The 23,483-nt window shown below is 40.1% G+C and overlaps 1 protein-coding gene across 5 annotated transcripts in view; it reads left to right on the top strand.

The window, feature by feature from the left end:
- The window catches only part of lrp8 (low density lipoprotein receptor-related protein 8, apolipoprotein e receptor), a 191,677-nt gene that overhangs the window by 74,072 nt on the left and 94,122 nt on the right, over positions 1–23,483 (top strand). For all 5 annotated transcript variants that reach the window (XM_058403785.1, XM_058403784.1, XM_058403783.1 and 2 more), the window contains exon 3: positions 19,290–19,412. In XM_058403785.1, coding sequence (XP_058259768.1) covers positions 19,290–19,412 — 123 coding nt within the window. The remainder of the gene's footprint in view (positions 1–19,289; positions 19,413–23,483) is intronic.

Below are 23,483 nucleotides of genomic sequence, written 5' to 3'. Positions count from 1 at the left end.
GTCTCCCAATGAAGAGGTGCCCTTTGTTTCCACCACTTTTCCTTCACCCTAGTGGTGGGTTATATCCTGTGCCTCGTCTTGTCATGTCAAAAGAGCTTCCTGCTGCTTGCGTTTTCAAAGTTCCCCAAAGAATGAAACAGTGCTGGACACGTCTCCTCCTGTTCTCCCAGAAAAACGTGCACATGGAGTTTTAGACGTCCTTCCCCTCAGGAGCTCTGCCGTGTATTTCAGAGGCCCAGGACCATGTTTACCTCCATGTCAGTCTCCTCTTGCACATAATGGAGGAGAAGTGAGTGAACAGAGGGAGGTGTGACATAGTGGCAGTCCCGGAGCTCTGGAAGGGGGTGGTCATTTGTATTCTAATCGGAGGGGTAGTCCTGGATACGGTTAGGTGACTGGAAAACATTCAAGGCTAGAGGAAGTGAATAGACTTGCACTGGGCAAGCCTGCTCATACCCACGCTGGTTTAAATCGTCTCACACAATAGGAGGTAACTCCCGGTCATTTTACGGATAGAGAAAGATGAGCCATACACGTCTTCGAGATAGGCGTACACATTCCCTGTGGTCTTGTGAAACCTTATCTTTATGAATATCAGTCAGTTTTGATGAAAATGAACTCGGGACTCCGTAAGGAATGTTATTAGAGAGCTTCACCTGCTGGGTGGTTCTCAGCGTGACAGTTTATCCTCCTGAAATTAAAGATGTTCTTCCAGATCTGTACACAAACTCTGTGCAGAGAACAGCACATGTAGCCTGGCGATCTGGGGGGAAGAAAAAGGTGATTGAAGTTTAGCTAATAAACCTCCACAAATAGTCAGGTGGTCAGGGCGAACGCAAATAAAAGCAGGGAAGAACAAACTGTCACCTCGATTTTATCTAGCATTCGTTAGAACTTTTCACTTTAGTTAAAAGGTTCCTACATTAGGGTTCCACGGCACCATTCGACCACCTGCTGATTGTGGCATCACTGTGAATTCTTCATGTCCACCTGAAAACAGCAATGCAGCAGTGCTTTATTGCAGTTCTCACCTCCTCGTCTGTACAATCCAAAGCTTCAAAATCCCAACACTGCCATCAACACCATCTTCTTCATTATCTAATCTCAGCCGCAACTCAGTATGCTGAACGGCTGCACTGGCAGCTACTAACCGTTATTGCATTCAGATTTCTTCCCCATATTGCATGTCATTGTAACAGAGCTTGGTAACAAACAGCTTGGTTCAGAAAGCAGATGACCACTGTCTTCTTACAGGACTCACAAAAATACAACACCAGACCAGACCCTCTAAACAACATCAATTCAATTCACAAAACATTCCACGTGTTTGTTTGTGCTTCAAGATGATTTATCTTTGGGTCTATGAACATCAGGAACCTGAGCTGGCAGAAAATCAGAGGTCATAATGTTAGAAAAAAGCTTTTTACTCAGCATTTTCTTAATGTCACGTGTCACATGGCTAACTTTAATACCACTCCGTTCCCTTTAAAATGGTCAGAACTGCCCAGAAAATAGTGAGATGGAAGTCTAACGTAATGACTGCTTTGTTCCTCGAACAATCTGTCTTACGATCATAAAAGCAGATGACAAAACATGTCTGATGTTCACTTTTTACTAAAGAGTCTTGCCTAAATTAATACTTACTTTAATATGAACTAATGAATTAAGGCTTGTATTAATCACAGAACTAATGAAGAGCTTACTTTGGCTAGACCGTGAGTGTTATTAATTCGTGTGGGGACAAGCAGCACTTCACGCACGTTAGTACATGTTTGATGGTTAATGTATTAATTAACATGTCAGAGTAAACCAAACCTAACCTGTTCTATAAGAATGAATATCAGCATGCACAGACATTTTGTGGGGCAAAAAATATGAGCAACATCACCAGACAAAAGCAGGGGACTGTTCATGACGGTTTAAAGCCGGGAGACGCGACGGACATAGACGTAGAGAAGTCAAAGGGTCTAACAAGTATACATAACATAAGGGTTAATAGATAATAGATCTAATCTGCCAATAGAATAAAGTTTCAAGTCAGTGACAGTTTGAACAATGAAATGCTTAGGTGAGGCACAAGCAAACTATAAAATGGATATGTGTGCTTATTTATTTATTTATTTATTTATTATATATGGAGGTAGTTAATGGAAGGTGTGCAAAATATACAGAGTGAGCAAATAAGGTGCATTGAAAGTAATCCAGTTTCGTGCAACGATGCTTATAGCAAATTATATAAAGTACAGTGGAACCTCGGCCCTCCCTTCCATCTTAAGAATTGAAATTTTGCAAGAAATTTGCATCGGCATATAAAGCATTTTCGGGCATCCGAACGAATCGAACCGAATGCCAGGCTAAGTTGCATGTACGTCCTGGAGGCCGTTAAAAACTTGTTTGCATCGGTGGAAAGCCAAGCAAAGTCAACCGGAGCGACTTTACGAATTTTTACCGATTTTTTTAGTCAACACACGGTACTTCATCGTGCATTCAAAAGCTAGGTGATTTTTTAGCGATTTTTTTTGTTGACAGATTGGTGTCGTGGGTGGTCTTTTCCATTTCTAGCCCAAGCTTGGTGGCATGACTTCCTGTGAGGACCCTTGACATGGAATGCTTGGCTTGGGTCAGTTCTTTGTAAGCAGCCATACACTTTACATACGCTTCGTATTGGGAATATTGGTAATGTTTTTGTGTGGCTGGAATAGATTATCTGCATCTACATTGTTTCTTATTCGTTTCACAATACAAACTCGAATTAAATTTGTATGCCGAGGTTCCACTGTATTTAAAATTTTAATTCATATTCGTTCTTATAGAGCATGTATGATGGAGTGTACCTCTGTGTTATAATTAATACATTAACCATGATTACCTATATACCCATCTTATCATTAACTATATAATTAAAACATTAACTTCATCAGGCTCACATCGTAGGTAAGGTGAGCTCTTCATTAGCTCATGATTAGTAACTCAGCATTAGTTCACATTTGGTAAATAATAATTCAGGTATTCCTGTACTGTCATTGTAAGGTGTAAACTGGTTTGAGAGAAGTAGCAGCTCTTGTCATAGTTGTGTGATTCACGTGGTCATCACATTTTAAAATTTGGCCGCTTTCCCCGTAAATCCTGTATGCGTCTTCTTAGCAGAATTAGTGCTTCTGAGCATAATGGCCTTTATAAGCAGTTTATATGAGAAATCCTGATTTTGTTTTAAAGTGTCGATGTTTGTGCAATGCTATTTTTCTCTTAGATCCATGCTAATGGAGCATCTGCAGTATGATGATGGAGAGTGTTGGGAATGCTGAAGACCAGTATGTTTTGATGAATTGATGTCATTAGAACAGAACTCTAAAAAACTAAAGTTGTATGATGATATTCTGCTTCTGGAGTTGCGGTACAGACGATCGGGGCTCTAATGTGAGGGTGTAAAAGGTGCTCTGTGCTCAAGCAAAGGGCAGGCGAGAAATCTAATGCGTGGGAACATAGCAATCTGCTTGTGTGTGTGTGTGTGTGTGTATGTGTGTGTGTGTGTGTTGGGAATAGGGAATGCCAAATGTACGACTGCACACCCTCTGAATCAGAATTTCTTTTCGGGTTGAACAAGCGCAGCGATAGACCGCGTTTAATCACAGCTCATCATCCTTCACTGTCAGTGTGTGTACTCTTTCACTCGTGTGTGCATCCGCGTGTTTGTTAAGGCCTCCGTGTTTGTGTAGGTTGTTTGTGCACGGGTTGACTGAGGTTACTAAAGGATGATGGACATGCAGGACGAATGCTGCTTCGGCAAGACTAAGACAAACATACTGTGACTGGATGCTTAAAGAGGGAGGATGAAAAAGGGGAAAAAAGAAGGCAGGTCAGAGTTAAAATAAAAAAAAAATCCCTGACAACATTTATTGACTGCGTGAATCAAATTCCACAACGTTTTTCCTTCAGCCTGGATTTGAGTTTGTGAAAAAAGTGAGAAAGAAACGAACAGAGGATGCGTGGGGATGCGCAAAAGAAATGTAGTCCTGTGAGATTTGTACGCTTTTTTGTTGTTGTTTTTTTACTCCTTGAACTGAAAAAAAAAAAAAAAAAAACCCCAGGGATTTATTTAAGCTTGTTCATTTTCTTTCCACAGTTAGATTTTGCAGAAACAAATAGAATTTGACATTTTGTCAGAAGGCAAGTAAATATTTAAACACAGATAAACTCCCGAGAAAGAGTTTTGTTAGCTAATTTCACTTTGCTACTGTGGAATTCTGTCATTTTAATTTATATTTTTTATTATCGTCTTACTTTTGTGCCGTCTAATAACCGCTGCTGTTAACATAAAGTCTGTCTTAAGCATCATCCCACGACTCTTATTCACAATACCGAATTCATACATAAACTCGTAACATACGTTCATTTCATTTCATTTAAAATTGTCTGTACCGCTTATCCGATCTATCCTCGGGTGCCTATCTCAGGCGTCATCGGGCATCAAGGCAGGATACACCCGGGATGGAGTGCCAACCCATCGCAGGGCAAACACACACACACTATCATAACATACGTAAGAAACATAAATTTTAAACACTGTTTTTCTGTGTATACTGCAACGATTTATAAAAATCCCACCGCTTGGTTTCCCTTTGAGTGCGGTTCCTCTCGAGGCTCTGCATTTTAATCGGCTTGTATTACAGATAGATTCTACATCTCACAATCGCGCTTCACTGTTAGCATGTTTCCCATAAAAAGTCTGAGAAAAACAAAGATGAGCAGCATCTAGCTTTTTGTGCTGCACGGGCTCAAGTCTTCCCCGGCTCAAGGCTCAAGTGAAGCTTTTGAAGTGGGATAACAAGTTTGATGAAACCTCAAGCATCTGCAAGCTACCCTATAGAGCAGTGCGTTTAAATAAAAGCCTTGTGCTCATATGAGGGTTTTTGTTTTGTCCTTTTCTAGCTTTTCCTACTTTACGTATCTGTTTCTGAAGATTTATATCAGATTAATCTGAATAATGAGTTCGGTTTCGGTCACAAAACCCTACACCCTCGCCTCAGCTTAGCAGCATCTTAGCAAGTAATAATGTCTTTAATCTAGTCACTATTTTTTATTATGAGAAGCAAGTTATATAAAATATCTACTCAAAATGACCTATATTTTACAATCAGATTATTAAGCCTATTTCTAGGCCTACTTTATAATTTTTAAGCTTTATATTTCCTTATTCTCATGGCAGATCATTTCGCTTCCTTGTGAAAAAATAATGCCGAAAATAATCTCCCAATAGAGGAAAACTTAAAGCTTAAAAAACATTAAAATGTGCCTAGAATAGGCTAAATCGTCTCATATTTGGTTTACTGAGAAAAAAAAAAAATATATATAATAAGAAATAACAAATAGAGCTTTTTGACTAGATTCACTATCAAGATTGTGTTCAGAATGGATCTCAGTCTACAGCTAAGATATGTGTAGAGTTGCTTTGTAACAAATACAAGTATAGAAATAAAATAGAATTGAGTGTATTGCGAATATGCAAAGACTGCATTCCTGACATGTTTTAGAAGCAACTGATGTAAAATAAGTCTTATCTTGTGTTTTCTGTACATTGTTATGCTCTACATTATATAAACTGTGCTAGTGTGAGGTGTTTGTACCACAGACCTGAAAACTTAACTGTAGTTTACTGAATATAATATGTATTTTGATTGCTCGTACATCTTAAATAAACCCACTATACTTTATTAGTGGCATTAACTGAACAAAAAAACCCGACAAATTGTTAATTGCCCTTGTGACAAGGTCTTTGTTCCCGGGGCCATGCTGGCCATCAGAATTTTAAACAATTATTCGTTCAGCGTGTTTCTGCTTTGTCCTGCCTCTCCGCAGTAACCCCTCCACTCGTATTGTACGGCAGTCTGTCCCGTGGTTGAGCCCCCACTGTGATGATAGAATATGACCGGGCACAAAAGCTGATGTTAGGCCAGAAAGCACACTCATTTACCAGCACACATACGGCATATATACACAGGAGCCACACTGAGATTGGCGGTAGTTTATCAGCATGCAGTCTTGCAGTAGACATGTTGTTTTATAACTGCCGTGTAAAGCCCTGCTGAGCACATCAATCACTGCAGGTTCATAATCAGCACTCAGGACTGCGAGTCAGAATCGGGCTTGAGTTTCAGTGCACATAACCTATACAGACGGTAGCGGTCAATCAGAGAACTCAGTCCTTATGAAAATGCTCGAGAGACGTGATATGATTTGACGTATTTCTTTGTTGAGGTGCTTGGAGAATTAACAGCCAAGGTTACACCATACCACTAACTTAACAGCTTAGTGAACTAGCTAAATATGGAGAACAAACCCTATGTAGTACATATATTTAACAGTTTTTCATGGATAAAGAGCGAGACATAACCTTTATATTCTTTATATTATATTCTGTAATGTTTGCACTTTCTGAACCCTAACATAGCTGTAACATAAATGTAGCATCTTGCTACTACATGTAACATGTAAACATGTCGCATCTCACGTTCTATCACCTCTTTTTCTTTTCTTTTTTAATCATTTCTGTTCATTCTAGTTCTTATTTATCTTATTATGATCTTATTATTTATTCTCATTTAGTTTATTTATCCATAAGCACTGTCTAGAAGGAATGGCCAGCTTTTCATTTTTACTGTAAGTTGTATACTGTATATAAAACCCTAGGGTTGGGGCATATATATATATGTACTAGAGATTGTTTCTTTTTCTAAGTTGAAGTTTCTGGGATGAATTATAACTTTAAAACGAGAACATCATCAAACTTTTATTTTTTTGGTTATCTTTTCAGGATAAACTGTCATATACACGTACATCCATAAAACTAAAGCACCGGTACAAAAAGCTTTAAAGCAGCAGTTTGGATTTCAGGGGGGCTTTAAGTGAAGGGTAGCTCTTGTGAAGTATCCTTAAGGTAGAAATTATCCGTCTTGTCTGTTGTTTCGAAGATTGAATGTCAGAGATCGCAGGCATGATATTATTATGCTGTATTCACTAGAGGGTGTCTGTATCTCAGCAGGCCATCCAGGGCTCTGTAATATCAGAGGGTTTGTCAGAGCATCTGTATGACCGAATTTGTCCAATGGGCAATTGCCTCCTGCCAAAACCTTTCATTATAGAGTTATATATGACAAAAGGATGTAGCCGTGTGGCCTGGTCGCTGTGGGAGGTCAGACTAGAGCAGCATCTTCCAAGCCCTTTTATTACTATACTTTAATTTCTCACTCCCTCACACACACACACTCTTAACAACCCATGCCTAATGGGGCAGAAGTAACAGCAGGCAGATCACTTACAGCACTCAGACACAAATGAATACCAGGGGCAAAAAGAGCTACGGATGAGCGGGAATGTTGTTTTGTCAAGTGTGAAAGCTGCTTTTGAACTCCAGGACAGTTCAAACTATTTCTGCTATGCCTGAAAGTTGTGGTCTAGGGCTTGCTTTAAGTGAACTGGGGTACAGAAGGCACAAAGCGTGTAAGCTTTCTGCTTCAGAGAGTGAGCTGCTTTTGAACTTCGGGGCAGTCCAATCAATTGCTGGTACAACTGAAAGCAGTGCTCTGGGGTATAGACCGCACAAAGTGTGCAAGCTTTCTGCCACTGGGATTGGGCAGTGGATAATAGATTTGAACTTTTAGATAAATTTGTACTTTTCACATTTAGGTTTCATGGTGGTGGGGTAAAAGGGTGTTGTGGCTTGCAGAGCCAACATACTTTGGAGCCTTCACGATATATGGGGCACAGAGACATTTGAATGCTAAACAGCTAAAAAAAACAAAAACAAATTAGTTTTGTATATAAAGCTAGCAGGTTTGAATGAAAGGCGGACGTTAGACTGAAGTTTCTTCTTCTAAGGTGGCATAGTGGATAGCTCTGCCTGCTGTCTTACAGATTCAGGATTCGATCCTGATCTTGGGTTAATGACTATGTGGAGTTTCACGTTTTCCAAAGCTAGGATACATGAACCTGTGGGGGTGGTAGCTTACTGGATAAGGCTTCAGAAGGTTGTGAGTTTGAATCCCAGGTCGACCAAACTGCTACTGCTGGACCCCTGAGCAAGGCCCTTAACTGGCGGTGGTGGCTCAAGTGGTTTAAGGCTCTGGGCCGTTGACTGGAAGATTGGGGGTTCAAGCCCCAGTACTGCCTAGTTGCCACTGTTGGGCCCTTGAGCAAGGCCCTTAACCCTCTCTGCTCCAGGGGTGCTGTATCATGGCTGACCCTGCGCTCTGACCCCAACCTCTAAGGATGGGATATGCAAAGAAAAGGATTTCCATGTGCTGTAATGTATATGTGACAAATAAAGGTAAATTATTATTATTAATCCTCAGTTGATATGTAAAATGAGATTTAATTGGAAGTCGCTCTGGATAAGGGCGTCTACCAAATGCCCTAAATGAAGAAAGAATTTTACCCTGCGGCACTGTATATGTGACATAAATAAAGCTTTCTTCTTCTTCTTCTTCTTCTTCTTCTTCTTCTTCTTCTTCTCTCCATATTTGAAGTGTGTGTGTGTTGGTGTGTGTATATATAGTAGTAGTAGTGGTATTGTTGTCTTGCAGAGCATCACTTAAATGAAATCGATGTCTCACAGCAGTGCATCTAAGCTCACAACTGCCGGTGTGTATGTATGTATCTTTTTTCTAATAAGGGTGTGAATTAGATGACCTTTATTGTTTCCTCAAGTCCATCTGCTAGAATGCTTTACTAAAACAATTCACATTCCTTAATACAAATTTCCCTGAGACACACAGATTATTCTGTGTTCTATCCACTATAGTGTCCTTTATACCAAAAATACTTGTTCCAGTAACTGGGTATTAGAAAACCTTTGGACCTCTGCCTTTATTTAACCAGTTTGGGTGGTGGTAAATATGGAAACATGGTAAAAATGATATATTCTCTGTAGTAATGATGTATATAACCTTGAATTTTCCATTGTCCTTCACCTTCCCATGATCTGATGTAAAAAAAGGTTCATGAGAGAGAAATATAATGTGTTGGGGTTAAAAATGTTTCTGTAAGTGAAAGTGTGACCAATGGGGGATTAGTTGCTCCGAATTTGCCGTACCATCTCAAGCATCAACACTCTGAACAGTGGTTTCCCCTCAGGGCTTTTCTGTCAGTCCACCGCTTTTCACGCTGCTGACTAGGCTTGAACTATATCATAGCAGGTGTAAAAGCATGCATCTGTTGCTTTATGTGGAATAAGCAAGGACATGACGTGATCTCTTGCCAATGGCCGATGGCTCTACCATGGAAACGGTCAAGATCTTGAAGATCCTTGGTGTGCAATCACTCCAGATGTCTGTGGCTTCTGCTTCTTTCACCAAAAATGCCAAGCATCCTCTCGGGTTCCTGTGGAGACCCCTCCCACTGACAGCTTTTTGCTTTACAGTGGGATGATGAAGCATGCTGAGCAACATCACTGTTCATTATGGAATGCACAGGAGCCTTAAGGACAGTGAGAAAAACAGAGAATGTCCTTATCACCAAGGACACCTACTATACAAAACCACCTACATTTTCACTGTAAAGATTTTCATTTCCCAAAAACAGCTTCAGTCGATAAGCTGAACTGGACTGCAGACCATTACCTAAGAACTGCTGCTGTAATCAAAAAGACTGTCCTGTGCTCAGCCCAGGATCCTCAATCACAATATGTTCATTCTTTCAGCAAACTTAATACTGTGTCTTCTACACTTGCATATTATAATGATTTATAACCCCACTATCAGATGTCAACCAGAATATTTAGGTCATTTAATGAGCATGGCTTGTCCATTAGAGATCATCCACCAAGTACTGACTCAAATTGCATTCAATTGAATGATCCCTTCTACCAGGCCCATGGACTCTTGACCTCCTGTTATCTGGCTGAAGGTATTTGAATGATATCTTGCAACTCACCCCGGGTCAGAATTATGCTGGCTCCTCAGTTCTCATTTGAAACAAGCCCAAAGTGTTGCTTCATGATCCTGGATGAACAATACCGGGTGTGTACGGATCACGGAAGCACGGCCGTTCCCTGAAGACTACCATAGTGTGAATCAGGAGGAGCTTCTTCCTGCAGGCCACTGGGTTCTCAACTGGGACAACACAGAGGACTTCAGCTTGGACTTTTTTTAGATCACAAGACCTGATAACCCAGCCAGCACACATTGCACTTTATACACTGTTCTGCCATCAAATCCATATATTCCCTTTGCTCGTAGAGATTATTTCTATTCTTATTATTATTCATTTTTATTTCACTTTTTTGTGACACAGTCGAAAAGCATTTACTGTGCTGTGTATGGTTGTGTAAGTGACACATAAAATGCGAATGTTAAAATTTGAATATGGATGGTAGGATCAAATTCGATTTGTCTTGAAGATGTCTTTGTTTGAACAACAGTCACACACCTCCATATCATCTGCTGCAGCACCCTAACCCCCTGCTGAACAACTCCTTTATTAGAGGAACCCATTAACCTTGATGTTGTCTTAGAAACCTGGACACAGTCTGTTTAACTGCACACTTGGCATGCTGAAACGAAAAAACACAATAACCAAAATCCACAACTGACATCATGGCCCTTGAGTAAACAGCACAAAAAATAAATAAATAATAATAAAAAAAAATAAATAAATAAAATAAAAAAGGAACTGGATGGTTCCCCAAGGCCACTATAAACAGACTCTTATTAAAGTGAAGATTTGAGCTTTTGGGTAGAATATGATCAGAGTTCATAACCAGCATAAATGTATGCAGTAAAGACACAGTGCTGTTGTGTTTGTGCTGCTTCTGGCTGTCTTTGGAACTGTGTGAGGAGAGGAGAACTTTGACAAAGGGAGATAAAAAGGTCTAATAACAGCATTTGGGTGTTTTTGGCCTTTGTTCACATTCAGTAGCTTTAAGCTGTCGTGGGCTGCTTTTTGCATTTTTATTTAAACCTGCTGTGAGACATGGAAGGCACTGGTGTTGCTTTTATTAATATCAGTCACCATAAGAAGATATATATGTATATATATATATATATATATATATATATATATATATATATATATATATATATATATATATATATATATATATATATATATATACGGAGCTGTGCTAAGCTAATCCTTGATTTTTAGTGATTTTATTCTTAGCATTTTGCACCATTGTTGTTTTAAGCTACAGAAAAAGATTTGTGGGTTTGTTTGGGGATCTTCTTATTGCTGTCACAAGGACACTATAAACTGTTAGACCCGAGTAAACAAAAAAGACAACAGCTCTGGAGGATAATGAGGTTAAAGAAAATCTGCATATAGACAATCAGATATACCTGTATTGATTGTTTGTTTGTTTGTTTTCTCCTCCAGTATCTACAGTGCTTCCTCTTTCTAGATCTCCATTTAAACGATTTGATGAACATAGCACACTTTCTATATTTTGCAGCCACCCAAAGTTCTAATATTGGAACAGATCACCGATGATAGCTCACACCACTGGATAATGGCCAGCTCATCATTTCTGTTTCCATGGTGTTTCCTAAAGGGGACGCTTTGACTTTTGATACCATATTCTACTAGTGGGTGGATTATATAACAGTGTAAATGAAATGGTGTAGATATTTGCCAACTGTTAGACATTTTTAACTACAGTTGAGCAAAGCCATTATAAAATTGCTGCACATCACAGTGGTGGGGGTTGCAGAGATCAGAGTCCTGACTGCTTTATGAGTATGACATGATATTTTGTGTGAACGCTGATGGAGCAGGCATGCGGGGTTATATAGTCAAAATGTCTCTTGCGAATTAATCCGTGAGCAAAAGTCATGTGATGCAACATCAGTACTGTAAAGTATACAGCATTAAAACACAAATTTGACTCTACTCCATTCTACTCTATGCTTCATCAGTGAAAATCACCATTTAAATAAATGCAGATAAAAAGCTGGCCAGGGAAAATTAAGACTTTGTTTTGTCACGTTGTGTTGGTCCCTCTTTTGCTGCCCTGACCCATTATGCACTGTGTTCTGACACCTTTCTATCAGAACCAGCATTAACTTCTTCAGCAATTTGAGCAACCCACGTGCATCAATCAGCCTTGGCTGTCCATGACCCTGTCGCTGGTTCACCACTGTTCCTTCCTTGGACCAGATAGATAGATTCCTTTGATAGATACTGACCACTGCAGACCGGGAACACCCCACAAGAGCTGCAGTTTTGGAGATGCTCTGATCCAGTTATCTAGTCATCACAATTTGGCCCTTTGTCAAACTCACTCAAATCCTTACGCTTGTCTATTTTTCCTGTTTCTAACACATCAACTTTGAGGACAAAATGTTCACTTGCTGCCTAATATATCCCACCCACTAACAGGTGCCATGATGAGGAGATCATCAGTCTTATTCACTTCTCCTGTCACTGCTCATAATTTTATGCCTGATAATTGTATATTACATCACAAAGAAAGCCTATCTTTGCATATCCCAGCTTTGGAAGTTGGGGTCAGAGCACAGGGTCACCCCTGAAGCAGAGAGGTTTAAGGGTCTTGCTTAAGGGCTCAGCAGTGTCAGCTTGAACCCTAATCTTCCAATCAACCCAGCGGAATTGGGATGTTTTTTAAAGATCGTTTAGGATATTTGAAAGGATATTAAGAACATTCTTTGTACTCATGCCAGACTGGTTAGTGGCACAGTATTTCAATTCAATTCAATTCAATTTTATTTGTATAGCGCTTTTAACAAAGAGCATTGCCTCAAAGCAGCTTTACATGAGAAACCACATAAGAAAACAACAAACATATGAACAGACAAACAGACAGACAGACAGACAGTCCTAGATGTTATCCCAAGTGAGCAAGCCTGAGGTGACTGAGGCGACTGTGGCAAGGAAAACTCCCTTAGATGGTACGAGGAAGAAACCTTGAGAGGAACCAGACTCAAAAGGGAACCCATCCTCATTTGGGTGACAATTGTGTGATGCAGATACAGCATGTGTATAGTGTTTTGTAGATCAATAAGGAGGTTATTGTCCATGGCGCTGCTTGAATATCCCAATCCTCACAAGCAGAACCCGGCTGGAGCTGGTCCATCTCCGGATGCCACTGGAGCCGGCACAGTCTCTGTATGCCTCGGGATGGGTAGAAGAAAGGAAACAATGGAACAGCATTAGCGTAGCTGCTGTTCATAATATTAGCAGTACTAGCTGAATGTGCATTTAATCAGATGTACTGGAGTACAAGGTTATGGGAAGTGTTAGATGTATGCCTGGCTAAAGAGATAAGTCTTTAGTCTACATTTAAACTGGGAGACTGTGTCTGAGCCCCGAACACTGTCAGGAAGGCTATTCCAAAGTTTAGGAGCTAAATACGAAAACGCTCTACCCCCTTTTGTGGACTTTCATATTCTGGGAACTACTAGAAGTCCGGAATTTTGTGATCTTAAAGAGCGTGGTGGATTGTAACGTGTTAGAAGACTGGAGAGATAGGTGGGAGCTAAACCATTTAGAGCCTTGTATGTGAGTAGAGCTAGTTTATAGTCAATTCTAAACTTAACAGGTAGCCAGTGCAGGGATGATAATATTGGGGTTATATGATCATATTTTCTTGATCTGGTAAGAACTCTGGCGGCTGCATTCTGGACTAACTGTAGCTTGTTTATTGAAGATGCAGGACAACCACCTAATAATGCATTACAATAGTCCAGTCTGGAGGTCATGAATGCATGAACTGACTTTTCTGCATCAGATACAGATAAAATGTTCCTAAGCTTGGCAATATTTCTAAGATGGAAGAAGGCTGTTTTTGTGATATTGTAAATATGGTTTTCAAAGGATAAGTTGCTGTCTAATATTACACCCAGGTCTTTCACTGTTGAGCTAGTAGTAACAGTGCATCCTTCTAGGTGCAAGCTGAATTGCGAGAGCTTCTGTGTACTAGTTTTTGGGCCAATAAGTAATATCTCCATTTTGTCAGAATTTAATAATAGGAAATTATCGGTCATCCAATCTCTAATATCTTTAACACACTCAGTTAATCTAGACCAATTAGATATTTCATCTGGTTTTGATGAGATATATAACTGGGTATCATCGGCATAACAATGGAAACTAATCCCATGCCTTCTAATGATGTCACCCAATGGAAGCATGTATACTGAGAAAAGCAGAGGTCCTAAAACTGACCCTTGTGGGACCCCGTATTTCACTGGTACTACACTGGACAGTTCTCCATTTAAATCTACAAAGTGGTATCGATCAGACAGGTAGGATCTAAACCATTTTAATGCCTGTCCCTGCATACCTGTGTGATTTTGTAAGCGATCTATGAGAATGTTATGATCTATAGTGTCGAATGCAGCACTAAGATCAAGCAGGACTAAAATGGAGATGCAGCCTTGGTCCGAAGCTAGAAGCAAGTCATTAGAGATTTTAACTAGTGCAGTTTCTGTACTATGATGGGGCCTGAAACCTGACTGAAATTCTTCAAGGATATTGTTTTCCTGTAGGAAGGAGCATAATTGGGCTGACACCTTTTCTAATATTTTAGATATAAACGGAAGGTTTGAAATCGGTCTGTAATTTGATATTTCATCAGGGTCCAGTTTCGGTTTCTTAAGAAGAGGCTTAATAACTGCTAACTTAAGAGATTTTGGGACATGACCTAGTAATAACGAAGAGTTAATACTATTAAGAAGAGGCTCTCCAGCTGCATGTATCACTTCTTTCAGCAATCTAGTTGGAATTGGATCCAACAAACACGTTGTTGGTTTAGCTGTGGTGATAAGTTTAACTAGCTCTTCCTGCCCTATGCTGGTAAAGCATTGTAGCTTTAAATGTGGCGCTTTAGGCTGGTCTGGATCACTGGATGCCGTCAATGGTTGAACATCCAATATTTTGTTCCTGATACTATCAATTTTTTTATTTGTGTGTGAACATCTGGGAAATGATGTTAAATTAGATTTCTGCCCAAGTTGAGTTTTTCTGTCTATAATCTACTTCAGCTTTAAGAAACAGAGCTATTTCTTTTCTTAAGAAACAGAGCTATTCACTTTTTAAATCTTATCTTCTTGTAAAGATCAGGTTGTATAAGGAGCCAGATTATAAATCAAGTCAGTAAAAACAGTCAGCCTGCCTAAAGATGTGTAAAACCATCTAGAAACTATTCCCATTAAAAAAAAATCTGTAACTGTAAGCCTGTATCGATTACCCTTCTTAGTCTCTGTCTTATCAAGCCACATCTTCACATTTACAACCGGTTCGTGGGCAGCGCTTCCCACACACGCACACTGTCACCACCCACAGACACACACTGATAGAATTTAGAAATGAATGCATACTCCTCTATTTTCTCCTATTCCAGCTGTTCATGTGGGGTATTTTATCTGCAAGAAATCCAATTCTGCCCTAATTTAGCCCAGTTCACATTCTCTGTCAGTATCTCCCCTTACATCAAGTAGACACAGATACAGATGCAAATTTTTTAAAAGAATGCCAAACAACAACAACAACAAAAACCTCAGCAGAAATCATAGCGAGCACAGGGGTAACACAACTCAGTGCCTGATCCCCAGTGCAGCAAAATGTGTCACACACCACATTGGAGGCAGTAAATCTTAGCTACAAGCAGTGAATGCAAGGTACATTGCAGTGTGTGTGTGTGTGTGTGTGTGTGTTCTAGGGTGCAGGTAAGAGTTTGTATATTTTGCCCTTGAGCTTTAACTATATCATTCTATAGAGAGGAGGAGGGGGTGAGGCTTTCCTGATAGTGGAAGAAAACAGAGAGAGAGAGAGAGAGAGAGAGAGAGAAAGAGAGAGAGAGAGAGAAGGAAGGAAAAGCACGTCTTATGTGTCTGCATGAGTGCATTTGGGATTGCCTTATTCCGTAATGACTGCTCTCGTCTTATCGCAAAAGAGCTCTCGGAACTAGATAAGGCCCGGTCAGTCAGTCAGTCAGTCAGTCAGAGCTGTATTTCTCCTCTAAGAGCACATCACTGACCTCTGATCACTTCACAGCTAGTAGGAATAGCTTTCCTGCCTGTCACTCAAATCACATTTCTGACAAAACCTGGAGATGAAGATGCCAGAAGTTTACAATTTAGGTATGGATTTTAATAGAAAGAAGATAGCTGAACATGTTTGTAAAAGTTTAGATGCTGCTGTAGGAATGCAGTCTAAAAACTTGCAGGTAGTGTTGCTGCCACACAACTCTAGAGACCCTGGGTTTCCGCTAAATTGCACTGGGTGTGAATGTAGGGTGTAGGTGTGTAAGCTGGCATCCCATTTAGGGTATATTTCCTCCTCACACACTAGTGTCTCCAGGAAAGCTCTGGATCCATCATGACTGTTACTGAAAATGATTGAATGTAGTGACTTTTTTGAGCTTAGCATTTACAGAACTCCATTAGCTTTTGTGGAAAACCAAAAACCCCCTTTACATACTCCCCCTTTCGCTGACTTCCTCCAGAAAGCCTGGAGGCTGGATTAGAAGAACTTGAGTGTCCTGCACAGAACCATGACCTTAACACCTTTCATATGAACTGGAATTCTGACTGCAACCCAGACATCCTCACCCAACATCATTGTCTGACCTCTTGTCATTTGCGAAATGGACACAAATCCCCAAAGCTTTCTCAGAAGAAGGGGAGTAAAGAGGGGCAAATTCTGGTTAGTTGTCCGCAAACATTTTGCCATATAGTGTACTTAATTGTCCCAGTGATTCTTTTGTCCACCACATGGACCAAGCTTTCATGGAAATGTCGTCCTGTGTGATGCTGCCCTCGGATTTGGACTAAATATGGGATATCAGAAGGTGGCTAGCTTTTTGAATGTGACAGCATTTTTCAGCAATGTACACGCAATGCTCAAGATCATCTTTATCTCATGAGTACGTGTATGCTTCATACCTGAATTGTGTTCTTTGAAGGTGTTCCTGGATGGCTGGTTTGTCTGGAATGGTACATCATAATAAGCACCTCAGCTGGAATGCTGATGCTAAACATAGTGCCTGCCTCTGAAGCAAGCTGTGCTTCTGCACCGGGGGAAATTTACTCAAATCAACAATTCTGCCAACTGGCATTTTGTAAAACCCTAAACATTAGCAGCCCCCTCACCAGCCCTGCCGTCCTGCATGTACTCAATAAAATCAGCAGCATCTGGCTATGCTTCAGGCCACATTTTCTGCTGTTCAGGATAATTAAAACACATTTTGCAATCTCGAAGCCTTTCTTAAGTGCAGAATAATCCAGGTGAGAAGTGTAGAAGGTAGCAGTCCCGGGCAGTCACGTCAGCCTTTGTCCTTGAGATAAGGCTGGTGAAGGATCTTTGGTAATTAACAGGGGCTCGCCTCTAGCTGACCACCTCATTTTGTAATCCGGAAAGGAACTGAACCCGTAGCCCCACACTGCTGGTTTTAGAGGGAGATAAAGGAGTGAAGTGCTAAAGTCTTCTGTTGTGGGAGAGTAGGTGCATGAGATAGAAAGGGCTTAGATGAAATGATCTTTGGCTTTTGGGAAGACTCATGGACTTGGATTTGTGCAGTGTTCCAAAGAAGAAATGGAATTTCGCTTCTATTAAAAATCTTTGTCTCATATAAGATTCCTGCTCATTGATGGAGTGGCGTAAAGGCGGTCATAAGTAAAGGCATGTTGCAGTACTTGACTGATTTCCACAGCCAACAGTGTCCAAGATACACCAAACTCCCACTTGGTTTAAGCAAACCTGACAGTTGCTTAATGAACTAGTTAAATATGGATAGTAATACACCTTTTTTCCACTGTGGAGGATTTCTGGATGGTAGGTAGAAAAATATCACTGATGGAGAATAAAAATGGCAGTGTGTTCTCAATTAGTCTGAGAGAGAATGACGTTCCAGCATTGAAGAGTTCCAGTCTTCTTCAGTTGGATAGTTGGAAGATGTAAAACTCCAAAAACACACTGGCAACCCATGTCTGGGGATGTGGTAGCTTAGCAGTTATGGTGTATGGATTTCCTATCAGAATCCCAGGTCCACCAAGCTGCCACTGCTGGGCCCCTAAGCAAAGCCCTTACCCTTTAATTGCTCAGTTGTATAAAGTGAAATAAAATGTAAGCCACTCTGGATAAGGGTGTCAGCCAAATGCCGTAAATGTCTGTGGCTAAAATCTGCAAGCGTGGAGCCCCCTCAGGAGGACGTGTATTTACATCCTAAAGCATTGGTGTCCAATCTTATCTGCAAAGGGCCAGTGTGGGGGCAGGTTTTCATTCCAATCAAGCAGAACATCTAACACACATCTAATTTCACCTGGTTAATCAGTTGATCTTGGCTTTCAATAGACTCAGACGTAGCTTCAGCTTGGTTGGAATGAAAACCTGCACCCACACCAGACCTTTGCAATTAAGATTGTGCATCAATGTTTCTACAGAGCATTGTCTACACAGAGACAAACACAAAACTAGTAATAGTGCTGGGATAGATCATGCATTATTTTCTTGGAAGTGATGAATTAGAAAATAAAACAAAACTATTTTATAAAAAAATAAAATAAAAAATAACTAATAAAAATAAAATAAAACTATTTTTGTTATTATTATTAGCATTTATAACACTAAGGGAGAGGTATAGAATGTTCTGAAGCACTAATACCGCATTTCATTTATTTGGGATTTTTTGATAAAAAGTCATAGTAACCATTATATCTAGGCTTTTGGCTCCATTCATGAAAGATCGTTTCAAACAGTTATAAATGTTTATACTGTTACTGATTGATGTTTTTCTCAACAGTCCACTCTGTTGAGAGACTAGCCAGTCTATCTGCTCTCCCATGGACTCTTTTACACTTGCTATAAATTTCATGGATTCCCAGTCCTTTTTTTTTTATCACTACACACATTCCCAGGCTCGCAGACACTCACAACCACTCTGTACACTTTATGGACCCACTATAATGTATACCTATGCTGCTATAATGGGTCTTGAAGGAGTAATCATTCAGTCTGACGAAGGGTCTTTACTCAAGGTAAAGGACTTAACAGGAGAGGAAATGCCAGTAAAGGCACATTAAGGCCCATTTAATTTGTCATTTATAATTTGGAAATCAAACAGGAGACAAGGATGTAGCTTTTACCGCATATATATATCTTTTCTCTTTTGTACTCCAGGGCAGCTATTGTCAGGGGGATTGAATAGAATTGTTTTCACAATTCGGAGGGGTTTGAAAGTATGTGCAGAGACCTTTATAGAACATATTGTAAATCTAATTTGAATATGAGCTCATCAGAGTGAAACAATAAGCTTTTTTTTTGTCTTTTTTTTTGTGCAGTGAAGACCACGTGTTCTGTAGAAGACTTTACCTGTACGAATGGACAGTGTGTGCCAGCTCGCTGGAAATGCGACGGGGAACCTGAATGTCTAGACGGATCTGACGAGGCTGAATCTACGTGCAGTAAGTGTTGTGTGTCAGTGCATGTATAACTAATGCTATCATACATAAACCTCAAATCAGCTGTTATATTTGCCGAATACGTACACCTAACAGTTCACTGAGGGATAAAGAAAGGCATTTTTTATACTATAGTCAGGATTCGTTTTCTTCTTTGGCTGAATTTAACTTAACATATGATTCTAGAAAGAAATCTGCATATTTATGTTCTATATTGTTCCCCATTAACTTTGGGCTAGGAATTATTCATGAGTTACGCTAGTGATGTTCATGCAATTATCCAGTCAGTCATGTGACAGCAGTGCAGTACATGAAATCATTCCAGAGCTTCAGTAAATGTTCACGTCCAACATCAGAATGTTGAGAAATAAACATGATCACGGTCGCCGATCGTCTCGGATTTTGACACACAGTAGCATCTATTTTGAGAGCTATAGTCAAAAAACATCCAATGAGCATCAGTTTTGAGGTGGGAAATTCTTGGTTGATGAGAGAGGTCAAAGTAAAATGGCTGGAAGGAGTCGTTCTGAAAGGAAGGCTATAGTAACTCAAATCAGCACTTCACTTCTCACCAACAAGGCATCTCAGTCTGCAGAACTGCCAGCGTTGTAAAGATGTTGATCCAGGGTGCTAAGCAGCTGAACCTTCTGCTCATATTCTGTTCCTGCCAAAACAACTCAGCAAAGAGAAGCTTACCTGTTTCTTGCAACTGTGTCTGAAATTCACTTCTCTCCCTGCTGCAGCTGACAGCAGGATTTTCATAGACTGCACGCTTCACGAATCACTATCGGCATTTTACAGCAAGTCTCTGTCGATGCTTGTCAATGATGCCCCAGTGACAAACAATTTGGGTATTGATCATTGTCTGTCATCCAACCGTATCACAGCTCGGCAAAATAAGCAGTTTCCTGTCCTGAACTCCGAAAAATTTTTTTCAGAAATTGTAAAATTATAAAAGTAGGCTCTCTGCATCCATAGATCACACTGCTACATGCTGGATCCAACAATAGTCGATGTCCTCCACACTGAGTACAGCAATAACTCACACACTGGTATCACCATCACCCAAAGTGAGCTACGGCACACACTCTCTTGATAATGCAAACAAACAAAAACAAAATTTAATTAGTGTCCACTAAGTTTACAAGAATAGAAAGGACAAACACAACAGAGCAGAGACTCAGTGACAACATGATGACTGCAAGAAAATGAGTATAGGGGAGTAGTCTGGAAGAAACTCTTCGATATAGGTAGTATATTATATAAAAGAAACCTAAACATTGTAAATTAGGGTGTTTTCAGACCTCTCGTTGGTCAGAAGGATCCTGTTAATGTTCCAGGGTTCCGTTCATAGCGCCGATCCATCGAGACGGATAATCAGCCGCTCTGCAAGCCTATTGTTTCCTTTTCATCGTAATCATTGTAATTGATCAGTTTGAACGGGAATTGAGGTTTCAACATGAGGACAGCATTGGTTTAATTCAAGTGTTTTGGAAAAAGAGTCATTAAACGTCATTTCAAAAAAATAAATAATAACATGGTTCATTTGTTGGGCTAATGGTTCGGATTGCTTTCTTACGAGAAGCGAACGCTCCAGAGTTCATTTGCAATCGATTGTGTTTGTGCGGATGTGAGCGCAATTTCATGTATGTCTGAACAAACCCGAAGCAAAGGAGAAAATGCAACAGGATCAGAAACAAATGCTTCCAGAGAGCAAGGTGTGGACACATTTCGGCTTAGAAATGATCACTAGAAGATTTCTGTATTTAAAATGAATCACACTGTCTTCTCGCGTTATGTTTCAGGCAGGTTTATACAGTAGGTGGATTGAACCTTGGTGTATATGGGTATAGAGATTTTTAATGCCGTTCTGTCCTAATGTATGACGTATAGAAATTGCCTAGCAGTGACTAAACACTATTTACATACTAGGGGAAAATTATTCACAGATTACTGCCCTTTTATTTTCCGTTTTTCAAGCGTGCCGGCCTTGTCAATTCATATCTTATACACAGACAAAAAACTTGAGTCAGCTATACACGCTGAACAAAGAGCGAACTCTCATAGCGCATTAGAAATTAACATAATACTATACACATTAACATATCTTGTAAACAAACCTGAGCTGTATAAGGAGACGATTATTAACAAATACAAATTTTTCAGCTTTAATATTACTCTACACAATATTTGCAAAAACAATGATGGATATTCAAATATACAGGCATAACATTATGATCAGTGACAGGTGAAGTGAATAACACTGATTATCTCCTCATCATGGCTCCTGTTAGTGGGTGGGATATATTAGACAGAAAGTCAACAATTTGTCCTCAAAGTTGATGCGTTAGAAGCAGGAAAAATGGGCAAGAGTAAGGATTTGAGCGAGTTTGACGAAGGGCCAAGTTGTGATGGCTAGACCACCAGATCAGAGCATCTCCAAAACTGCAGCTCTTGTGGGGTGTTCCCGGTCTGCAGTGGTCAGTATCTATCAAAAGTGGTCCAAGGAAGGAACGGTGGTGAACCGGCGACAGGGTCATGGACGGCCAAGGCTGATTGATGCACGTGGGGAGAGAAGGCTGGACCGTGTGATCCGATCCAACATAAGAAGTGAAGAAGTTAATGCTGGTTCTGATAGAAAGGTGTCAGAATACACAGTGCATGATGGGTCAGGGCTGTTTTGGCAGCAAAAGGAGGACCAAGACAAGATTAGGCAGGTGGTCATAATGTTATGCCTGATTGGTGTATGTTTTCTTTAATGGGCTAATAACATGGTTCCTAATGTAAATCAGTGTAAACATCATATAGGCATACACTCTATTAAGAAACATTTTAGTGTTTCCTCAAAGAACATTGTTTCCTGTGTGTGTGTGTGTGTGTGTGTGTGTGTGTGTGTGTTTGCCACATATTCCTCAATCTTCCTTCCATCTGTGTTGGATTGCTTTTGAAAATTGCTTTTGGCTTTTCTCACACTGGATTTTCAGAAGTTTCTTTATTGCTCCCTTCTTCTTCTTCTTTTTCTTCTTCTTCTTCTGCTCAAAAACAAAACAAAACAAAAACAAAACAAAAAAAATCACAAAATCCACTCCAAATGTTTTCTATTCTTTGCTAATGCTGCAGTGGTGTTATAGGACACTCATGCTGAGCTCAGACCGGTAATAGCAGGTGAATAATGGTGGAAAATGACAGATGTAGAGTGGACTGTCAGCGGCTTGATCAATGGAGATGGCAGCACAGTCATTATGGTTGCATTAAAAAGTAATAAACAGTAATGTACGTTCATCGCTTTAGAGCGTGGCATGTCTAGGTCATGTGGCAGCGTGATTATGAATAATGAAATCAAGGCCTCCTTTCAATCGTCTGTGAGTTCAATCAGCTTGCATTGAGAACGCTATTTCCTCTGAACTCTGACCCCACAAGCGGCGTGTTAGAGGCTTCTACAGTGTAAAGTCATAGAAGTACTCAATGGAGGAGGTTGTGTACGTGCTGTTATCGAGTAATATACTCCTGAACATGTCCAGATAGCCTTGTCACTTTTCATTTCATTTCTCTTCAACTGAAGAAAACATAAATGAATCATAGTGCTCTCTGAGTCTCCTGATATATTACATCAGTATACACACCACTACAGTGGTTTATCTCATCAGCATCGTATTATCCATGTTTTAAAACCCTTTCTACAACTACGCAGGTGTTTCATTGCACCGGGCAGAACGCACATCGACTTCTCAGACTTTCTCAATCAGTATAGACGAATGAATGACTTTATCAAGTCGGATATAAAGTAAGTCAGGATTCTGTTGGCTTTCAGTGTGAGACGTGTTTTTCCCTTTGTTGGATAACCTTACACAGAACTTTAACTTTTTGTGGTTAAAGATTTTCATTTCATTTTTATCCGATCTATACTCGGGTCACGGGGAGCCTCAGGCGTCATCGGGCATCAAGGCAGGATAAACCCTGGACAGAGTGCCAACCCATCGCAGGACACACACACACACGCATTCACATGCCTAGAAGCATGTCTTTGGACTGTGGGAGGAAACCCACCAAGCACAGGGAGAACATGCAAAGCCC

The sequence above is a fragment of the Hemibagrus wyckioides genome, linkage group LG11, assembly GCF_019097595.1.
Source record: "Hemibagrus wyckioides isolate EC202008001 linkage group LG11, SWU_Hwy_1.0, whole genome shotgun sequence".
Classification (NCBI taxonomy): domain Eukaryota; kingdom Metazoa; phylum Chordata; class Actinopteri; order Siluriformes; family Bagridae; genus Hemibagrus; species Hemibagrus wyckioides.
The sequence above is the reverse complement of the archived record's forward strand: the minus strand, read 5'-3'. Positions and strand labels throughout refer to the sequence as shown.